Genomic DNA, 18402 nt, shown 5'->3' on the forward strand with positions numbered 1-18402 from the left:
GGATGAAATTTAATAGTGAAAAGTGTAAGGAAGTGTAACAAGAATTTTAGTTATAAGCTGGGGAAGCATCAATTAGAAATAATGAAGGAGGAGAAGGACCTTGGAGTATTGGTTGATCATAGGATGACTATGAAGCGCCAATGTGATATGGCCGTGAAAAAAGCTAATGCAGTCTTGGGATGCATCAGGGGAGGTATTTCCAATAGAGATAAGGAGGTTTTAGTACCGTTATACAAGGCACTGGTGAGACCTCACCTGGAATACTGTGTGCAGTTCTGGTCTTCCATGTTTAAGAAGGATGAATTCAAACTGGAACAGGTACAGAGAAAGGCTACTAGGATGATCCGAGGAATGGAAAACCTGTCTTATTAAAGGAGACTCAAGGAGCTGGGCTTGTTTAACCTAACTAAAAGAAGGCTGAGGGGAGATATGATTGCTCTCTATAAATATATCAGAGGGAGAAAGAAATACCGGAGAGGGAGAGGAATTATTTAAGCTCAATACCAATGTGGACACAAGAACAAATGGATATAAACTGGTCATTAGGAAGTTTAGACTTGAAATTAGACGAAGGTTTCTAACCATAAGAGGAGTGAAGTTTTGGAATAGCCTTCCAAGGGAAGCAGTCGGGGCAAAAGACCTATCTGGCTTTAAGATTAGACTCGATAAATTTATGGAGGAGATGGTATGATGGGATAACATGATTTTGGCAATTAATTGATCTTTAAATATTCATGGTAAATAGGCCCAATGGCCTGTGATGGGATGGGATCTGAGTTACTACAGAAAATTCTTTCCTGGGTATCTGGCTGGTGAATCTTGCCCATATGCTCCGGGTTTAGCTGATCGCCATATTTGGGGTCGGGAAGGCATTTTCCTCCAGGGCAGATTGGAAGAGATCCTGGAGGTTTCTCACCTTCCTCTGTAGCATGGGGCACAGATCACTTGCTGGAGGATTCTCTGCTCCTTGAAGTCTTTAAACCACAATTTGAGGACTTCAGTAGCTCAGACATAGGTGAGAGGTTTTTCGCAGGAGTGGGTGGGTGAGATTCTGTGGCCTGCGTTGTGCAGGAGGTCGGACTAGATGATCATAACGGTCCCTTCTGACCATAATATCTATGAATCTATGTGGCCCTTGTGGTCATTTGAGTTTGACACCCCTGATATAGAGTCTGAGGCCATTAAAAGTGGAAAAGTTAAGAAGGGAGGCAAGGCGGATTTCTCCACCGTTTGCAGCTGTGAACATTTCAGGAGAGGTGGAAATGGATGGATACAGGCATGTGCATGCACGCGCGCACTCTCTCTCTCTCTCTCTCTATGGAAATAAACTTCCCTCTTCTTCCACTGCCAGTGCAGTAGGCATTCCAGTCACCAATTGTACTGGATGTGGCAAGGAGTTCTTCACTCAAATGACTCAGTGACTTACACACTACCCTTAGTTTCCAAGTATCCACAGTCTGATAAACTGGTTCAGTCTCTCCTGCTTTTGCTCACCCCCGCTTCACTTCTCTCTCTTTCTCATCTGTCAACAATTTAAAATCATACAGCAGAGAGGATGACCAGCAGCATTAAGCAATCTGACAGTGGAAAGGACTTTGAGGCAATCAATCTGAATCCTACTTGAGTGGGCAAATCATATAATATAGTTATTACCCATTGAGCTTTCCGAAGGACAGTATTGAGAGTGTCCCTTGCTAAAGAGCACAGTGGGGTTTAATTGGTAGTTATGTTTAAACACAGGTCTATATTCAGCTGGGTTAGAAACAACAAGGTTATCCAAGGGGATGGCTAAAGGTAACCATAGGATAGCATGCAAGGTGTCATCCTTGCAAGGTCTTCCCTTAATGCTCTTGCTACAACGTACAGAACCCATTATAATTAAGGCTAAGATTTAGTCATGGGTATTTTTAGTAAAAGTCATGGACAGGTCACAGGTAGTAAACAAAAATTCACTGCCCATGATCAGTCCATGACTTGTACTATATACCCCTGACTAAATCTTGGGCGCTGTGGAGGGGGGAGCTCCGGTGGCACTGTGGGGGCACTGGGGCAGGGGGCAGCCCAGGGGTGTTCTGGGGTGGCCTAGGGACACAGTTGGTGCAGGGGGCGGCAGTGTGCAGCCCAGGGGTGTTCGGGGTGTGTGGCAGCGCACGGCCAAGAGGAGCAAGTAGTGGGCGGGGGGAGCCAAGGGGGCTTCGGGGCACAGTGCAAGGGGAGCAGGCCGGGGCCCCTTCTGAGCACAGGCCAGGTTCCATGGAGCCACTGGAGCCATTTTAAACCCGGCACTGGTGCAGCCCCTCCCCACTGGGTGCCCGGCCAGCTCTGCTTGCCACCGTGGAGGAGCAGGAAGATTATGGCCTACCTTCTAGCCACTCTTTTTGGAGTGGTTTGCATCTTTAGAGGCTCTACAAGGGAGCTCAGGAGACCAGCAAGATTATGAAGTTGCCTGACCCTTGTGCAGGAATAAGAAATGGTCAGTGCACCCTAGTCCTCTTACCCACCTGCACAGAGATGTGGCCCTTGACCTGTCCTGTACAAACATGGCTAGAGGTGCAATACATCACAAATTGCAAATCACATTGCCACCCGCAGTGATGTGCTGCTCAGAGTGAAATAATTCTGTTCCACCATATGCAGTAACTGTTCCCAGTACAAGCAATACGGATTTCTTCAGTGAGATTTACATTCACGGTTAAAAGAAATGGTGTTTGCTATCTATTCGACATTACCTGGGTTGGGCTTAGACAGCTCTGTGGAAAGGGAAAGGAAGGGCAAGTTCATGGAATGGCTTTAAGCAGCCATTTTTTGGCTTTAAGCAGCAATAACAGCACTTCAATTACCTCCAAGGATTGAGACTGAAACTCCTTCCAGCTGCTATTTGTGATCCTTGCCACAGCTCTGCACCTGCTCAGCCAGGGTACAGCTCTGTATAAAAGGTGGACCCACAGAGTGGCATCAAATTCTGATGGAGTATCGGCTCAGAAATGATAAGCCTCAGTCTTCCTGAAAACCCAGTCACACTACTCCAGTGTGAAAACAGGTATAATTAATAAAAAAGGTAAATGAGTGATGGAGTTAGCTGGGGGTGGGCACAGTTACTTTTGCTTCTTAGATGGAAGCTTGGCAAGGGGTTTTTCTATGTGCTGCAGAAGCAGATACGGACTGCTGAGCTCACAGAGAGGATTTCTTGGGAGCGCTTCAGCTAATTCCATGTTACAGAACAAATCTATTTTCTCTTTCACTGAGTGGTATTCCCTCTCCACCCATATTTCCTCTCAAAACACAGGGGAAAAAAAATCTATTTAAATGCTGAGCATTTCTCTGCTTTTAATACAAATGAATCCTCACTGGCATCTCCTCCATCAATTCTGTGTGGTTAAAGCAAAAATCTCAGAGGTAGTAGGAACTATTGCAAATGTAATGCCAGTTGATGGAACCTTATGGCATTAAATGGACTGAGACGCAGAGTCCAGAACAGGATAGAGATACACTTCCAAACTTCCCAAGGTTCAGCAGAGTTTGGAACTGGGACATTAGTGGACAGAGATGGGGTCAGCTGCAAAGATCATTTCCAGCTTCCAATTCCAAATCTTTATAGATGTTTGGAGGTCTGGTTTTAGTTTGGACCCCATGAGAAATGTAGTAAATGATCAGGGACTCTTGGTGAAGGCTTTTACCAGATCTTTATTAACTTGGATGCTTATAAGAGTCAAACAAAAGATCCTCCTGGTGCAGGTCTGTGAAATCTTAAGATCAATTATTGATTAATGTAGGGCAGGTGCTTTCTTTCAACTGGGAAGAAAATGTAACCAGAAGCACAAATTACACTTCTTGTCTTAGATCAGGACAACAAGGATCTTGGATTCTATTTCTACTAGCTTCCTGGGTAACCTTGGGCAAGTTACTTGACCTCTCTATGCATTAGTTTATCCACATACTTACCTACCTCACAGTGGTATTGTGAGTCTTAATTAATACTGAAATATCCGGATAGTAGGCTTTATATAAATGTAAGGTAGTATTCTCTCCTTCATGCACAAAGGCAACTACAAGCTACCTTGCATGGAAAGAGGTAGTGGCTTAACAGAGCTTTGACTACAAAGAGCAAATATGCTGTAAAAATAGAAACACATATGTTAAAGCTGACCCTAGGCAGTGTGTTGCACCCAAATACTTATAAAAAGGTTAATAGATATGACTGGATGTACACTGATATGGTCTGAATTTTGATTACACACGGGCAGTTATTAAATATCTCCTTTAGAGAATTCATCTCCAAAAGCCAATGTTGCTTTTTCATTTTGAACTTTGATGAACTGTCTCAATTCCGACTCTCACGTCTGCTGAGCTGCAATTGATTGAAGGCCAATGCTTCTGAAGGAGAGAGGAAAATCAATATGAAATGTCAAGGGAGAGGTCAAATTGAACTGGTTTTCGCAGTTGGCTTGTATACGCGCTGAGGACTAAAAGGACATTTCAGCAACTGAACAAAGGGAGATACCAAATGAGGGTTTCTACTGCTGAAAAGTCAAGAAACTGAATTTTGTTTGCTTCTTAATTGTATTAGGAATCTCAGGTGGGAGCTGATGCCACAGGATAGCGAGACAGTGCAAAGAAACAGTGGAATTTAGGGAAACTGCTGTTCAAAAACTTAAGCCCTCCATATAGAAATATACAGTTTTCCTCCCAATCTACTTTTTTATAACCTAACAATATGTTGTAGATATGCAGCTATAATCATGCTCTATGAAGATCAAAAGCATTAGTTTGCACTTCATTTCTCATCACCTCAGTGAGGTTAGATCCTGAAATATGCGGAGAAAGTACTGTCTGGATCTAGTTTATTAGGGTTAGGACTCAATGGCACCATGTCTGTGCGATTTGTTCTTGCAATATTCTCACATCTTGAATGCTAGAAATCTCCTGAGATGCTTGTAAGTTATGGAACTGGAAAATAGGCCCCCTCAGAACCAAAACTACAGAGTCAGCTGATTCAGATCTAGATTTTCAAAGAGGTTTGAATTCCAAACTTATGGCCTGTCTCCAATAACAGTTTTATTGTTGCTTATTAGTCTATGAAAGGACATGTGAGCTTCTCAGGTCACTAAGAATTACAGTACAATATTAACCTGCTTTACATTGTCTTCCAACAACAACACACTTGTTTTTAGATTCAAATAACCCTTTAAAAGTGTTGCACCCACAGGTGTTAGAATAGCTTTTGGGATCTGTGAATTCAAAAATATGTAAATCCACGGTGCTCTAAAAGGTGATGAATTCTAATCACCAGCAACTGGGTAGGATATTGGCAGATATTATGACTTGAGCAATAGAAGGCACAAATATCCTTGCATATTAAATCTACTGAAAGAAGATACATGCACTTACAACTTCCAGGCTAGTCCTTTTGGGGTTGCTAGGAGAAGATGCTCATCCTTTGAAATATCTCTAAACTCATTAATAAAAGAGATGCCACAATGTATCAGCGTTATGGGCCTATAGCATATCATATGGGTCTATAATATATGTTTGGAGCGGTGTGAAAACTGCAAAACTGTATTTTCAAAAATTCTTGTGGATAAAACACACTCATCTGCTTCGCTAGCGTTCATGAACCCTTATATTTCCATATCCACAAACATCCCAGTCATCAAGTTTTTAATTGTGGAATTATTGGTGGGAAGTGAATACTAGCCAGATATATATTTTGAGTGTCCTTCCACCAGAAATACTCCCCTGGCCATTTTGAAAAGCTCCTATTGTTTGCACAATAGCAATATCGATAGATTATAAATGTTTGCAGAAAATAAAATATAGGGCATCTAATCCAGGAAGAAAAACAACATCATGGGAGTCAGGTGACCAATCATAAAGCACGAATAACCGGCCCTGAATTTATTGTGCTAACTCTTCTCTTAAATGTAGCTTGTAAACTCCTTTAGGCAGGGACTGTATTTGTTATATGTTTGTACAGTAGGGCCCTGTCCCCTAAGACACCACCACAATACAAATAACAATAACAATGTGTATACTGATTCATTTGTAAAAAAATGATTCACTCACACAAACTATTCATTGAACAATACTGAATTACGAACAAACTCCTAACCGTTTCATAGACTTTAAGGCCAGAAGGGACCATCATGACCACCTAGTCGGACCTCTTGCACATCACAGTCACAACTTATTTGTAAATAAACAATGAACAGAGAACCAGCATCAATTAGCTGGATACATTATCAGCAATTAATAATTCCACGAGCTCTGCTGAGGTGAAATCTGAGATTAGAGAAAAAGATGTGATATAAGAACATAAGAATGGCCATACTGGGTCAGACCAAAGGTCCATCTAGACCAGTATCCAGTCTTCTGACAGTGGCCAGTGCCAGGTGCTTCAGAGGAATGAATGGAACAGGAAATCATCAAGTGATCCATTCCCTGTCACTCATTCCCAGCAAACAGAGGCTAGGGACACCATCCCTGCCCATCCTGGCTAAGTCATTGATGCACCTATCCTCCATGAATGTATCTAGTTCTTTTTTGAACCCTGTTATAGTCTTGGCCTTCAAAACATCCTCTGACAAAGAGTTCAACAGGTTCACTGTGTGTTGTGTGAAGAAATACTTCCGTTTGTTTGTTTGTATAAACTCTCACGTTCCAGGGCATAACCAACCATTAACTTGTGGGGGGTTAGGAACAAATTTCCCATGTGATCTGCTTATTCCAAATTGTCCACTCCAGGGTTTGTTTTTCTTGTTGTTGTTTTGCACCTTCTTCTGTGACAGCACACTGGCCTCATTGGACAAGAGGTCTGAACTAGAGGAGGATGAGTAACAGATTTTTGGTTAATTGGCAATTTCAAAAAGTCTAAAAAAATTCATTTTGGGTTGGACGAACATTTTGTTTTGATAAAATCAAAATGTTTTGTTTGGATTCTGACCATTTTTAAATGCCACTGAATTTTTAGAAACAAAATATTTTAGAAACAAAAGTAATTTCAAACTGAAAAAAAAATGGAAACATTTTGATTTTTTTTGGTACTTTTCCCAAAAAGAAAAATTCAGTGAAACTGATATGAATTAACAAAATGTTTCAATGTTGCCAAATCTGCATTTTGTGCTGGAAAAAGATTTGGTCAAATTTTTTTTGTCCAGCTCTCATCTGAACCAGTATAGCAATTTCTATGTTCCCAGATATATGGGATTGATAAACATTGCACCCTAGGGGGTCTCAATGCAATAAATCTGATGCTGTACTGTCAAAGCAGCACAAATAATTTTTTACATCCTACCATCTGTTCCCTCACTACTCCCAAAGTCTGCAGCACTGGGTTCCAGTGAGGGGGCCTTCTTGCTTGCAGAGCTGCTAAAGATATGCATGATGCTGGAGCAAGATAGTGCAGGCCTGGAGAAAGATGTGGATTTTGTTCCCTCTGGTTTAGACATTCATTTCATATCAACCACAGCAAAAACCAAGACATCAGTACTGAGGGAAGGGACGAGTAAATGACCTCACCACATCTCTACGAAGGCCAGAAAGACCCAATGAAATGATCATTCTTGACTTTATCCTATGAAAAGCAGTTTTGAGAAATACCACAGTGGGAAGCGATATGACCTGAAGCCCGTGTGTGAACACGCAGACTGGAATCTGAATTTTCAAATGGCACCTAGTTTTATAGCAAGCTGAAACAGACCCCTCAGATGCAAACACTCCAGAACTTTGGGGAGTTTGAAGGTTGGACGTCAGACTGAATTTTGAGCCTAATTTTAAGCAAAACCATCCCATTCGCATTTAACCGCATTTTTTATTTCTTTAATTGGGTTTTTGGGGGCTTTTTTAGCTAGCATTTAGTGACCTGGTGCCACTGAGCCCTAGGTCTGGTAGAAATGAGATCCTACAATCAGAGTTCTCCTTCCTTTATTTACTCTCTCCCCCCCTCCATCACAAAACACCCCTCTGTCACAATTCTGGTGAAGTGCTGGAAGTACTCACATTTGGAGTGTCGGTCACAAAGGGCAGATGCCCGCATGTCACATAGCCTTATTGTCCCTTTGCTGCTACTGTACACAAAGGTGTTGCAGTGGTGTGGATGGAATTCTGCCGCAGTGATCACCTCCGTTAGCTCCTCCATGTTGGCTGGCTTTATATCTACGATATCTGAAACAGGCAAGTCAAGGAAAAACAAACAGCAGGAGCCAGTGCTGTTAACATGCAGCCCCGTGGTTATTAATAATTCTGGCTTTCTTTATTATGCATCGTTTAACTGGGGCACTTTGTTTTTGACAGCGAGTATGAAGACAGGGTTCAAATCTCTGCTGTTTTAATCCTGAGTGATAAAGTTCTGCACCAGGAACTCTCAGCAAAGCCTTGTATGCTAGCTCTAGAAGGGATTTTCTGTTCTCTTTTTCTATATTTCTGAATGGCTGTGGTTCCATGTTAGATTATATGTAAATAAGCAGCTCTTGGGGGCTATGCTAATATACACTTCATCATCTGAGGATCACAATGGCATCATTATCCATTTTACAGATGGGAAAACTGAGGTTCAGAGAAGTGAAGTGACTTGCATAAGGCCTCACAGTGAGTGACAGGTCTACAGTAATCTGTCTACAGCAGTGGTTCTCAACCAGGAGTATGCGTACCCCGGGGGTTCACAGAGGTTTTCCAGGGGGTACATCAACTCATCTAGATATTTGCCTTTTTACAACAGGCTACATAAAAAGCACTAGTGAAGTCAGTAACAAGAAAAAATTCCATATAGACAATGACTTGTTTATACTGCACTATATACTATACATTGAATTGTAAGTACAATATTTGCATTCCAATTGATTTATTTTATAATTATATGGTAAAAATGAGAAAATAAGCAATTTTTCAGTAATAGTGTGCTGTGACACTTTTGTATTTTTATGTCTAATTTTATAAGCAAGTAGTTTTTAAATGAGGTGAAACTTGGGGGGAACTCAAGAAAAATCAGAGTCCTGAAAGGGGTACAGTAATCTAGAAAGGTTGAGAGCCACTAGTTCGCAGCATTGATCTAACCAGTAAAATATACTCCCTCTCTCTAAGCAGATTCAGCCAGGCAAGTAGTATCTTGGCTGCTTTGATCACTACAATAACGTCCTTACTTCTTTACCACTTGGCAAATATTTTCTTTTAGCATGTGTTTGTTCTGTGCTGTATTGTACCACATATTGTACCTGCTCATGGCCTTAGCATTTAAGCTGTTTAGGGCCAGGACAATATTTGCCCAGAACATTTTAGCACTACGTACCCTTGATGTTGAGTATAAATTACATAATAATAAGGGATCAAGAATACCAGTCCATACATTCCCACTCCTCTTACACATATTCAGAATGCAGTGAGCTTCCCAAAAGCACTATTCTCAAGAGATACATGCTGCTACTGGGAATAAAACAGATCAAGAACTAAGGCTGGATTTTCAAACAGCCTTAAGGAGTTAGATGCACAAATCCCTTTGCATTCAATGCAAGTTAGGCATCTCACTCCCTTATACTCCTTTAAAAAGCTCAGCCTATATTTGCTATCTTTAGTGTGAATCTGGCTTTGACGGACATTGCTTTTCACTTCTCACTATTTGAATGAGGTCAATGTGAACATGCAAACTGAAAGAAACTAATGAACTAAAGAGAAATTTGTCTTTTGTTACTTTATCTATTTATCTAGAGACTGTAGCTGCTTGTAACACACGCTGTAGTGCCCTCTTTGTTCAAAAAAACTGCAAGACTCGATTCTGGAAAATTTGTCATGGGGCAGAATAAACAGCTCTTATTACAGTTGCTGGAAAAAGAAAATAACCCCATGTGATGTAACAATGCAAGAAAAACAAAACATGATGAACAGAAAACGATTGCTCTTACAGGAAGATTTTTCATTTTAAGAAGGTTCTGCAAGTTTAGACTCAATAAAATCCTGGACTAAAATTAAATCATCCTGACATTCAAGTTGAGCTTGAAATATCTGTAGTCAGACACACCAGATGGAGGGAGTCAGAAAGGAACCACGTCAATCACAAAGAGCCTCCTAGTGGTACAGATGAGCCTTTGATGATTGTCTCTATCAATCCGGGCCTGACACTGACTTAGTGGTCACTGGTGGCAAGCGGCTTTAGATTTCACAGTCCAATCAAAATACCCAGCATGGGACAATTTACTGACTGTGCAGGGTGGGGGGGGGGAAGAGGGGGATTGCACCATTACTTTCATCACCCCATGGAAAGCAAATTAAGGTCCTGCTGTTAACAGTAATTTCCAGAGAGAGGGGGAAAAAATCAGATGTGAACTGCACAGGCCTGTGGGGATAGCTTCAAAACCTGACTGCAAGAAAAGCCCTTTCCTCAGTGCAGCATGGTGGGTGGGAGGGTTTAAAGAGAGGACATTTTTCCCTTTGGGGAAAAAAATGGGTGAATGTAGTGCTCCGAGACAGGAAGGGCCAATAGCACTGGCTATAACCAGGTATATATCAGTCAGGTACTCTGCCATCCATCCTCAGCTCTGCCAATGCACTTCAGTACTAATCTGTAAATGTTCTGCTGTTAGACACTTTTGGAATAAAGAATGGTCTTGAGGTTAAAGTACAAACTAGGAACCAAGAGGGATCTCAGCTCAGCTACAGATTTTCTATGTTACTATTATTTGCGTTTCAGTAGAATAGGGATGTCACCTTCTCTCTCTGTGTCTCAGTCTCCTCCCCTGTGAAATCAGAATATTTTGCTCTTTGTCAACTACTTTTCATGTACAAAGTGCTTTATATGAAGGCAAATATTAGTATTTCCACTGTACAGATGGGGCAGCTGAGGCAGAGACCGGCAAACTGACTTGCATATGGTCATGCTGCAGTTCAGTGACAGAACCAGAACTATAACACCAGCCAGTGCCCTATACCCTGGATTGCACAAGGGGACTGTAATACTTAGTGTCCTCATTGGCTTCAGTGAGGTTAGATTTCTTAACGTTTGTGAAGCACCACGATAGTCCAAGATGAAAACTGATCTAGAAATACATGGTATCATATTTCTGAACCCTTTTGCAGCTTTGCCAACATCCTTCAGTTCTGATCTCCAACAACCCTTGCTATTACAGCCCTGGTCCCTGCTAAGCAGTGCCTTCGAATCATGTCAAATTGCACAATGGCTTTGTGATGTGCACAAAATCAGAACTGGAATGAGACACCCCCCCCCCCCAAAAAAAAAAACCCAAAAACCTCATTTTCACTTATGATTTAAGTAGGATTTGAGCTTAGGTCTCTAGTGGTGAAAAGCTAGCATGTTAATCCTGTGCATGCTGTTATCTCCAGGGATTTTTAGGCCTTATTAAACTGCACTGTACTTCGTGGAACAGTACATGGTGCATCACTAAGTCTGCTTTTTTAAACTAACTAAGCAATTTCTCTGTTTTTTTAAGAATATACAGCAACTGAGTTTTGAGATTGGCAGTTGTTGGAGCAGCTCCAAAAACAATTGTTATTAAGAGGCAAGCAATGCTAAAAACCAATTTAAAATGCGGAGGGCCCAACTGAAGTCAATGGGGTTGTGTTAGTAACTGAGAGAAGAGTTTGGCCCTGGAAATCCGCTGGCAAATTAAACTTTGCAGAGTAGTGTAATGGAATAAGAGGACTAGTACACCCAAAGATCTCAGATTGCTCCAGATCAAATGGAAAACCCAATATTGGGTTGCCAGAATGCATCACAGGGTTTGGGGTGGAAGGTCTGGTTGGGTTGAGCTCCTTCCTCGGGGCATTCCAACCTGGTGTACATGACAGTCTCCTGCAGGAGAGGCATTGCATCTGGGGGTGTCTCTAGGTTGTAACAGGCCATTAAAGTTTACAAATGGGTCCTGATCCCAGGAAGGTTGAGAACTGCCGCTCTAGCGGGCTAACTTTAGACAAGTAAAAAGCCAACCCCATGTGTTATATACAAGATAAAAAGAAAAGCAGTTAAAAAGCCAGTTCCAAGATTGAGCAGATTCCATGACAGTAACGCATGATTTCGAACTGAGGTAACAAGGAGACATCAATAGCACTCCATAATCTACTAGTCACCCATTGACATTCTTTTCTCACAATAATGGCTGTTTGATTAAATGGAAATTGTAGTGAAAAATCTGTTTTCATCTAAATTTGGGGAGAGAGGGAGGTAGAAAAACTGAAATCTGGAAATTTTTTTGTTTTCCAGTGAAAACCTGAAATATTTTGATGAAAACTAAAATTTTGATTTTATTGAGGTTTTTACCCAGAGGAAAATAATAATTTACCCACCAACCTTACAATTTACTAAATTATCATCTTTTTCTTTCCTGAGAAGTAAAACCCCCAAAAAATCTTTATTCACCCAATCCTAAAGTGCTGCTGGTTTGTCTCATCTCACCACGTGACTCTTACTATAACCTGTAAGATTATTCCCACCACACTAGTTCCTCTGCACAGTGGGAATTTTTATGCAATGTTTTGATGCATTATTCTCGTCTCTTTTGAAACCTCTACATAATTTTCCCAGATGGTAATAGAAGTCTTGTTCCAAAGGCAACGGCTTTATCTCCATTTCTTCCTCAGTGTGGATGACCACAGCTAAGCAGGCTATCCTCAGTGTGGGAGACCTAAGTTTCTGGGGAGTCTTTTGCTTTGGCCAGTGCCTCTCAAGGAGGCCTTGTAGATGATGTGGTTTGGGCTTGGAGAGGTGGCCATGAGTATCACTTACTAGGTCCAATGGAGATGTGCTCAATGGCTTGTGAAGCCATGAAAGAACCCACCTGCCTGCCCTAAAGGCCCAAGAAGGAGGAAGGATATTCAAGGAAAATTCTATTCATTTCCAGAGCTCAAGTATCAGGCATGCCCAGGATATATAGAGCGTCATTTTTACGGAGCCACTTTCTTGACTACCAGTGACCTTCAAAGATAGGTTTCAAAAGATAACACAGATCTGTGCGCTAAAGACCATATGAAACTAGAGGATGGAGCATTCACCAGGGGAAAAAAAACATTGTGGAATGAATAAATGTGGGCTCCTTAAGACTATCTTACCAGCTTTCAATTAGGGTTTAAGAATGGGAAGGGAAAACGACAGGCATGCTCAGATATCTGAGCATCACCAAAACCATCACCAAAACCAAACAATAAAATGAAAAAACCCAACAGCAGAAATTTCTACTTTTTTCCTAAACAAAGAATCATTGTAACTGCTTTTCTCTGCCCTTCTAGATGTGTCTGCTCCATGACTAAGCACTACCCCTGGAGCTGACTTCAGAAATAAGGATGTGTGGCATCCAAAGCACTGATCAGGAAGAATTCTAGGAAGCTGCTTTCAGGGGATGTGTCATATGCTGCCATGTGGTACTAATGACTCACTGACATCTCAGAAGGACTGCTTCATTTATGAAATACCAGTTCAGCACAGAACAGTGAATGCAATCCCCCTGGCAGAATGCACTGGAATTCAGCACAGAACAACAAGTCTCCTGCTACAGTCCTGCCAGTAAATTTCCCAGGGAACTTTTTCTGGATGGATCAGAGACTTGTGGATAGTTAAGAGAATGAACACATCAACTGCAACAAGAAATATGGGATAATGGTAGAGAAGAGAGCAAGGCATCCAGGCTGCCAATCAATCAATCAATCACCTGCATTATCCAAATTTATTTGGATCTCCAGCTGTAAACAGAAGCAATGATCTCTGGATATGACAACAGTCCATTATCCAAAGGACTAACCTTCCCCTTGCTGGTCTGAACTGCTGCTTCTATGATGGAGCCATAACCCTATAGACTGTGATCCGGTCAGACTTACTAAGCTGAGCAGAATGCCAAGGAGAACTCAGATGGCTACAAGAATTATTAGTGGGGATACATCAAGGGGCACTCTTTTCTCTTGGTCAGGACTGTACCAATGCCCAAGCATGGTACTAAGGAGCAATTTGCTGCTGGAGATACCTTGTCTGAATAAGATGTACCACTGAGGTCCTGGTGAGTTGTATCAATTAAAATTCTCATGGCACTTTAGGAACAGTAGAGTATCAGCATTGGTATCTTGGCTAAATTTGGCTGGGACAACTACATTCTGTCCATCTGAATTCTCTGTAGTTTCAACTGAATATGGCACTTGGCACTTTCTGTTCTAAACCATAATATACAGTTGCTGCACACAGGTCAAACACAAGCACTTTCCACCCTAGAGTGGCTGAATTTCAGTGATTGCCAAAATGATCCCCAGCTGGTAAAGTTTGCTGTGTGCTTTGGGGATTTCTCAGTGGAAAGCACTACATAAGTATCAGTGATTATCACCATCCCTGTTGTTATTATTTCTGATGTGACTGCTATAGGGGTGACTGCCACGGTCTCATTTGTGTGTCTGCAACTGGCAACCTGTCACACACTACAGTTTATAATGAAAACTACACTATTAATATTTCCTCTCCTTATTTCCCCCAAGGCATCGGTCTTCTAAATCACCTCAGGAAACTCCCCTCCCCCACTTACACCCTGCAGGCAAAATTCAACATGTCACCCAAACTGGAAAGCAGCAGCTTGTAATGATGCCCAGCTGAGCTGTGTTCAAACTTATGGCTCTTGGAATCAGACAAAAAAGTGTGGTGGTTTAAAATTGGAGAGGAGAGATTGAGACCTTCTCAGTGCCAGCATTCTAGCTGCTATGGAAACATTTTGCATCCCCAGCAAGAACAACAGAAATAAAAAGAAAAAGGAGGTCTTGGCACTTACATTTACATACTGTCCAGACTGACACACACAAACTGTAACTAACACAGCACCAATAATAGTTGGTATTTAGGTAACACCTTTTATCTGAAGATCTCAGAGCACTTTACAGACACTGAAGACCAACAATGGCCTCCAGACACTTAGGGCAGGGCTACACTTAAAAGCTGCAGTGGCACAGCTGTAGTGCTTCACTGAAGATGGTACTACACCCCCGGGTGAGCTTCTCCCATCAGCGTAGTTAATCCACCTCTGCAAGAGGCAGTGGCTAAGTTGACAGGAGAAGCCCTCCCATCCCCACAGCACTATCTACACCAGATGTTAGGTCAGTATAACTGTTTCACTCAGGGGTGTGCATTTTTCACACCTCGGAGCGACATAGTTATACTAACATAAGTTTGTAGTGTAGACCTGACCTGAGTAAACTCTGCACCCACCACACATGTGGGACCAGATGGATGTAACAATAAAGAAGCTGCATTACCTTCTCTTACCACTAGAACTGATGCATACTAGCACAGGGCACCGAGTGAGAGAAGCCAGCACGACTGCTTTCCTGCCGGTAGACAAAGTTGTCAACACTCTCTGAGCAGTGGGCGTGGTTCAGGTGTCCTCCTGTGGATCCCTTGCTTTGACCCTGTGACCTGGATCCCCCTCCTTGCTTTTCATTTGTTTTCCCTTTTGATCTAATGATGCCTGGGTTGTGGCTCCTACCTCACCTGATGGGAGGGCCTTTCATTGCTTTGGAGAGCTCCACACCATCATCCTAGTTATTAGATAGGCCACCCCTTTTTACTCTGGGGCTCTCTGCTCAGTGTTCAGTATTTTTCTCCCCCCACTCCTAGTCTTACCCCTTTGTTTACTTTCTCCCCTGTAATTGTCCTCTGTATCTCTGTGGCCCCTTCCCTCTCCCCATAAGGGAAATGCCATTGTACTTTCAGGGTCCCCTACAGAGGTCAAGTAGGTTCACCCTTTTCACCAGTACCAAATTCACTTCAGAAAAAAGACAGCTGCTGCTTTCATGTCACGTCTAAGCCAGAGAACCAGACTGACCCTATGCTAGTGTGCAATACAGACAAACCTTAGATGTACATATTCTATAGGGCCAAGCCCTGAGATCGTCACTCAGTTTATACATGGATAGCACTCCCACAGAAGCAAGGCTGCCTTTGGAATTCTCTCTCCGTGGAGGAGTCTCAGAATACAAGTCTAGCAATATTCGTGGTACACATTGCAGGATACGGTGTATTCCATTTAGGTGTTCATTAACAGTTTGTTGTGTTCCTGCTTTACACTTTAATCTCTGTATGAAAAAACCTACTGACATAGGGTAACTGAATGGGATAATCTGCAATAATAAAAACAGAATTAAAATAATAATAATTATTATTATTAACATCCTGTTGTAAAGCAAATCAGAATGGGCTAAAAATTCTGAAGACCTCGCTCAGTTCTTATTCAGACCTTCCTTAGGCAAAACTTCCATGGGCTTCATTGGGAATTTTGCCTGAATAAGGAATGAACAAAACCTGCATAAGGACCTCAGCATCTGACTGACTGCGTATACACAATCATGCACAAATAACACGATATTTGTCTAATGGTTAAAGAAGAGAAAACCTAATTCAAATATAAGAAGGATTTATAGACAATGAAAAAGAAACCCTCCAAAAGATGTAAACTCAAGGTTCAGATGAGCTCATTCTTCTCAAGTCTGGGTTCTATAAGACCATCTCCTGATTGGACAATAACTCCAGCCGGATTTATGAATCAAAGGATACTAAAACTTTGATTGGTTATTTCAAAGTTCCATAAGTTTATCCTCAGGTCATCAGCTGACATGTAGGTTTCATAGTCACTGTTTACAGATATGGAGTTGATGTGATATGTGTGCGCATTGGCAAATACTCTTCGGGGAGTGGCCTCCACCATTAGATCCATGGGCCTTAGTACAGGGACCTGGCAAGAGAAGGAACAAAAGCAAGGCATTAGAAGAACAAAATAGTTTCATCATTAAAAGCGATCTCATTGCAACTTCCAGATCAGTACATTCGGCTAATATTCAAACAATCTCACCTACAGCTGAGTTAATCCAGGGCACCATACATTTATGTGGAGACCGGATTGTTCAGTGACATGAATTAGTTTTTGCCTCTAGAATTTAATCTGATCTAGATCAGGGCTGTCTGATAGTTCCCATCTGGTGGTCGGTTGGTGTTTTGTATGAAACACGTTGGTGGTCTCAGCCCAGTTCTTAGTGGACAATTGTGTGCATCACATAAACCACCATTTCAGCTGGCACTAACTGGCACTCTTGTGTTATCTTTAGTCCCCAGGGATTTAATCCTGCCCTTTTCACTAACACAAATTCATTTAAGCCCCTCATCCCTCACAATTTTATACATTAATATATGCACTAGAAAGACTGAACAGTAGGAAAAACAGATGTAGAAATACCTTATATAAGGTATTGTTCTGGTTAGGTTTGAGCAGAGGACTGAAAGGCAGGTACTCGACTTCTAATCCCCACTCTGGCAATGATTCCCTCTTTGGCCTTTGTCATTTAACCTTCTGCCTCAGTTTCCCCATTTGAAAAATGGAGATATTAATACTTACTAATTCACAGGGTTGTTGTGATGATTAATGAATGTTTTGAACACCTAAAGTCTAGCATAACTGCTAAATTGTTGGGGTGGTTTTTTTTGTTTTTTTAAGAAAATTGTATCTAAATGTAGCACTCTGAACAGCATAATTAAGGCTGAATCCACATGGATGGACTCCTGCACTGCATTTCTGTGCTGGCACAGGGGCCCATCTGTACAGATGTATTTACAGGCTCAGACCTCCCAATATTAATACTTCCTTCCAAACTACAGCTAGATTGCTGCTAAAGCCAGGCGCTTATTCTTATTGCAAAATGCAAATACACAGAAAAGCAAAAAATGAAAATATCTACAGTGATTCTTTTCTATTGGTTGACTAAACCTTCCCTTCCCCCAATCAGCAATTCCTTTATTCTTTGTTATTAAAATAATACTGTTTTTTAAAGGAAACCCATCTCAGCACAGATTCCTGCCCCTCTCCCCACTTTATGGTAAAACAATGGAATTGGGAGATGGGAGGAGAGAGAAAAATAGAAAAGAACATTGGAGCAGATGGGGAAAAAACTAACTGATCTACTTTTACTTGTATATTTATTAACCATAACCCTCGTAAGCCATCAGTGGATGAATAGATACAGTCAAAAACTGTGTACGCAAAGGAGGACATAAGTAATATATTTAGACATAACACTCTTAAGGCAACTTAATACAATAGAAAGGTGTCAGTCTATGCTTCCTTTTGCCAATAACCCATTCCCTCAAGCTACTTCATTACTGTGTGTATTATCTGTATGCTGCCCAAAGAGATTTCCCATGGCTGCTGAGGTGGGGATAGGGGTATGACAGCCAGGATCAAGTGACACTAGAACATAGGAACTGCCAGCTCAGAGCCTGAGCTTAATGTGATGAGCCTGCTTTCTAATTCAGCCTGACATATTCAATGATGCATCATTTGCTGTTGAAGGACTTTGCTCAGCCATCTGGGGACATAGTCTAGCATTTTGCCCAGAGACTGCAGGAAGCAGGCTGTCATTCAGACTGTCAGAAACATGATGTTTGCAAAG

At 41.7% G+C, this 18402-nt stretch overlaps 1 protein-coding gene across 1 annotated transcript in view; it reads right to left on the bottom strand.

Annotated features, from left to right (window-relative positions):
• PPP2R2B (protein phosphatase 2 regulatory subunit Bbeta) overlaps positions 1-18402 on the bottom strand; it is a 60472-nt gene that overhangs the window by 13899 nt on the left and 28171 nt on the right. Inside the window, exons 2-3 of the mRNA XM_077823864.1 lie at positions 16517-16694; positions 7996-8160 (exon numbers count right to left, since the gene is read on the bottom strand). Of these exons, the coding sequence (XP_077679990.1) occupies positions 7996-8160; positions 16517-16694 (343 nt within the window). The remainder of the gene's footprint in view (positions 1-7995; positions 8161-16516; positions 16695-18402) is intronic.

The sequence above is a fragment of the Eretmochelys imbricata genome, chromosome 8, assembly GCF_965152235.1.
Source record: "Eretmochelys imbricata isolate rEreImb1 chromosome 8, rEreImb1.hap1, whole genome shotgun sequence".
NCBI classification, from domain to species: domain Eukaryota; kingdom Metazoa; phylum Chordata; order Testudines; family Cheloniidae; genus Eretmochelys; species Eretmochelys imbricata.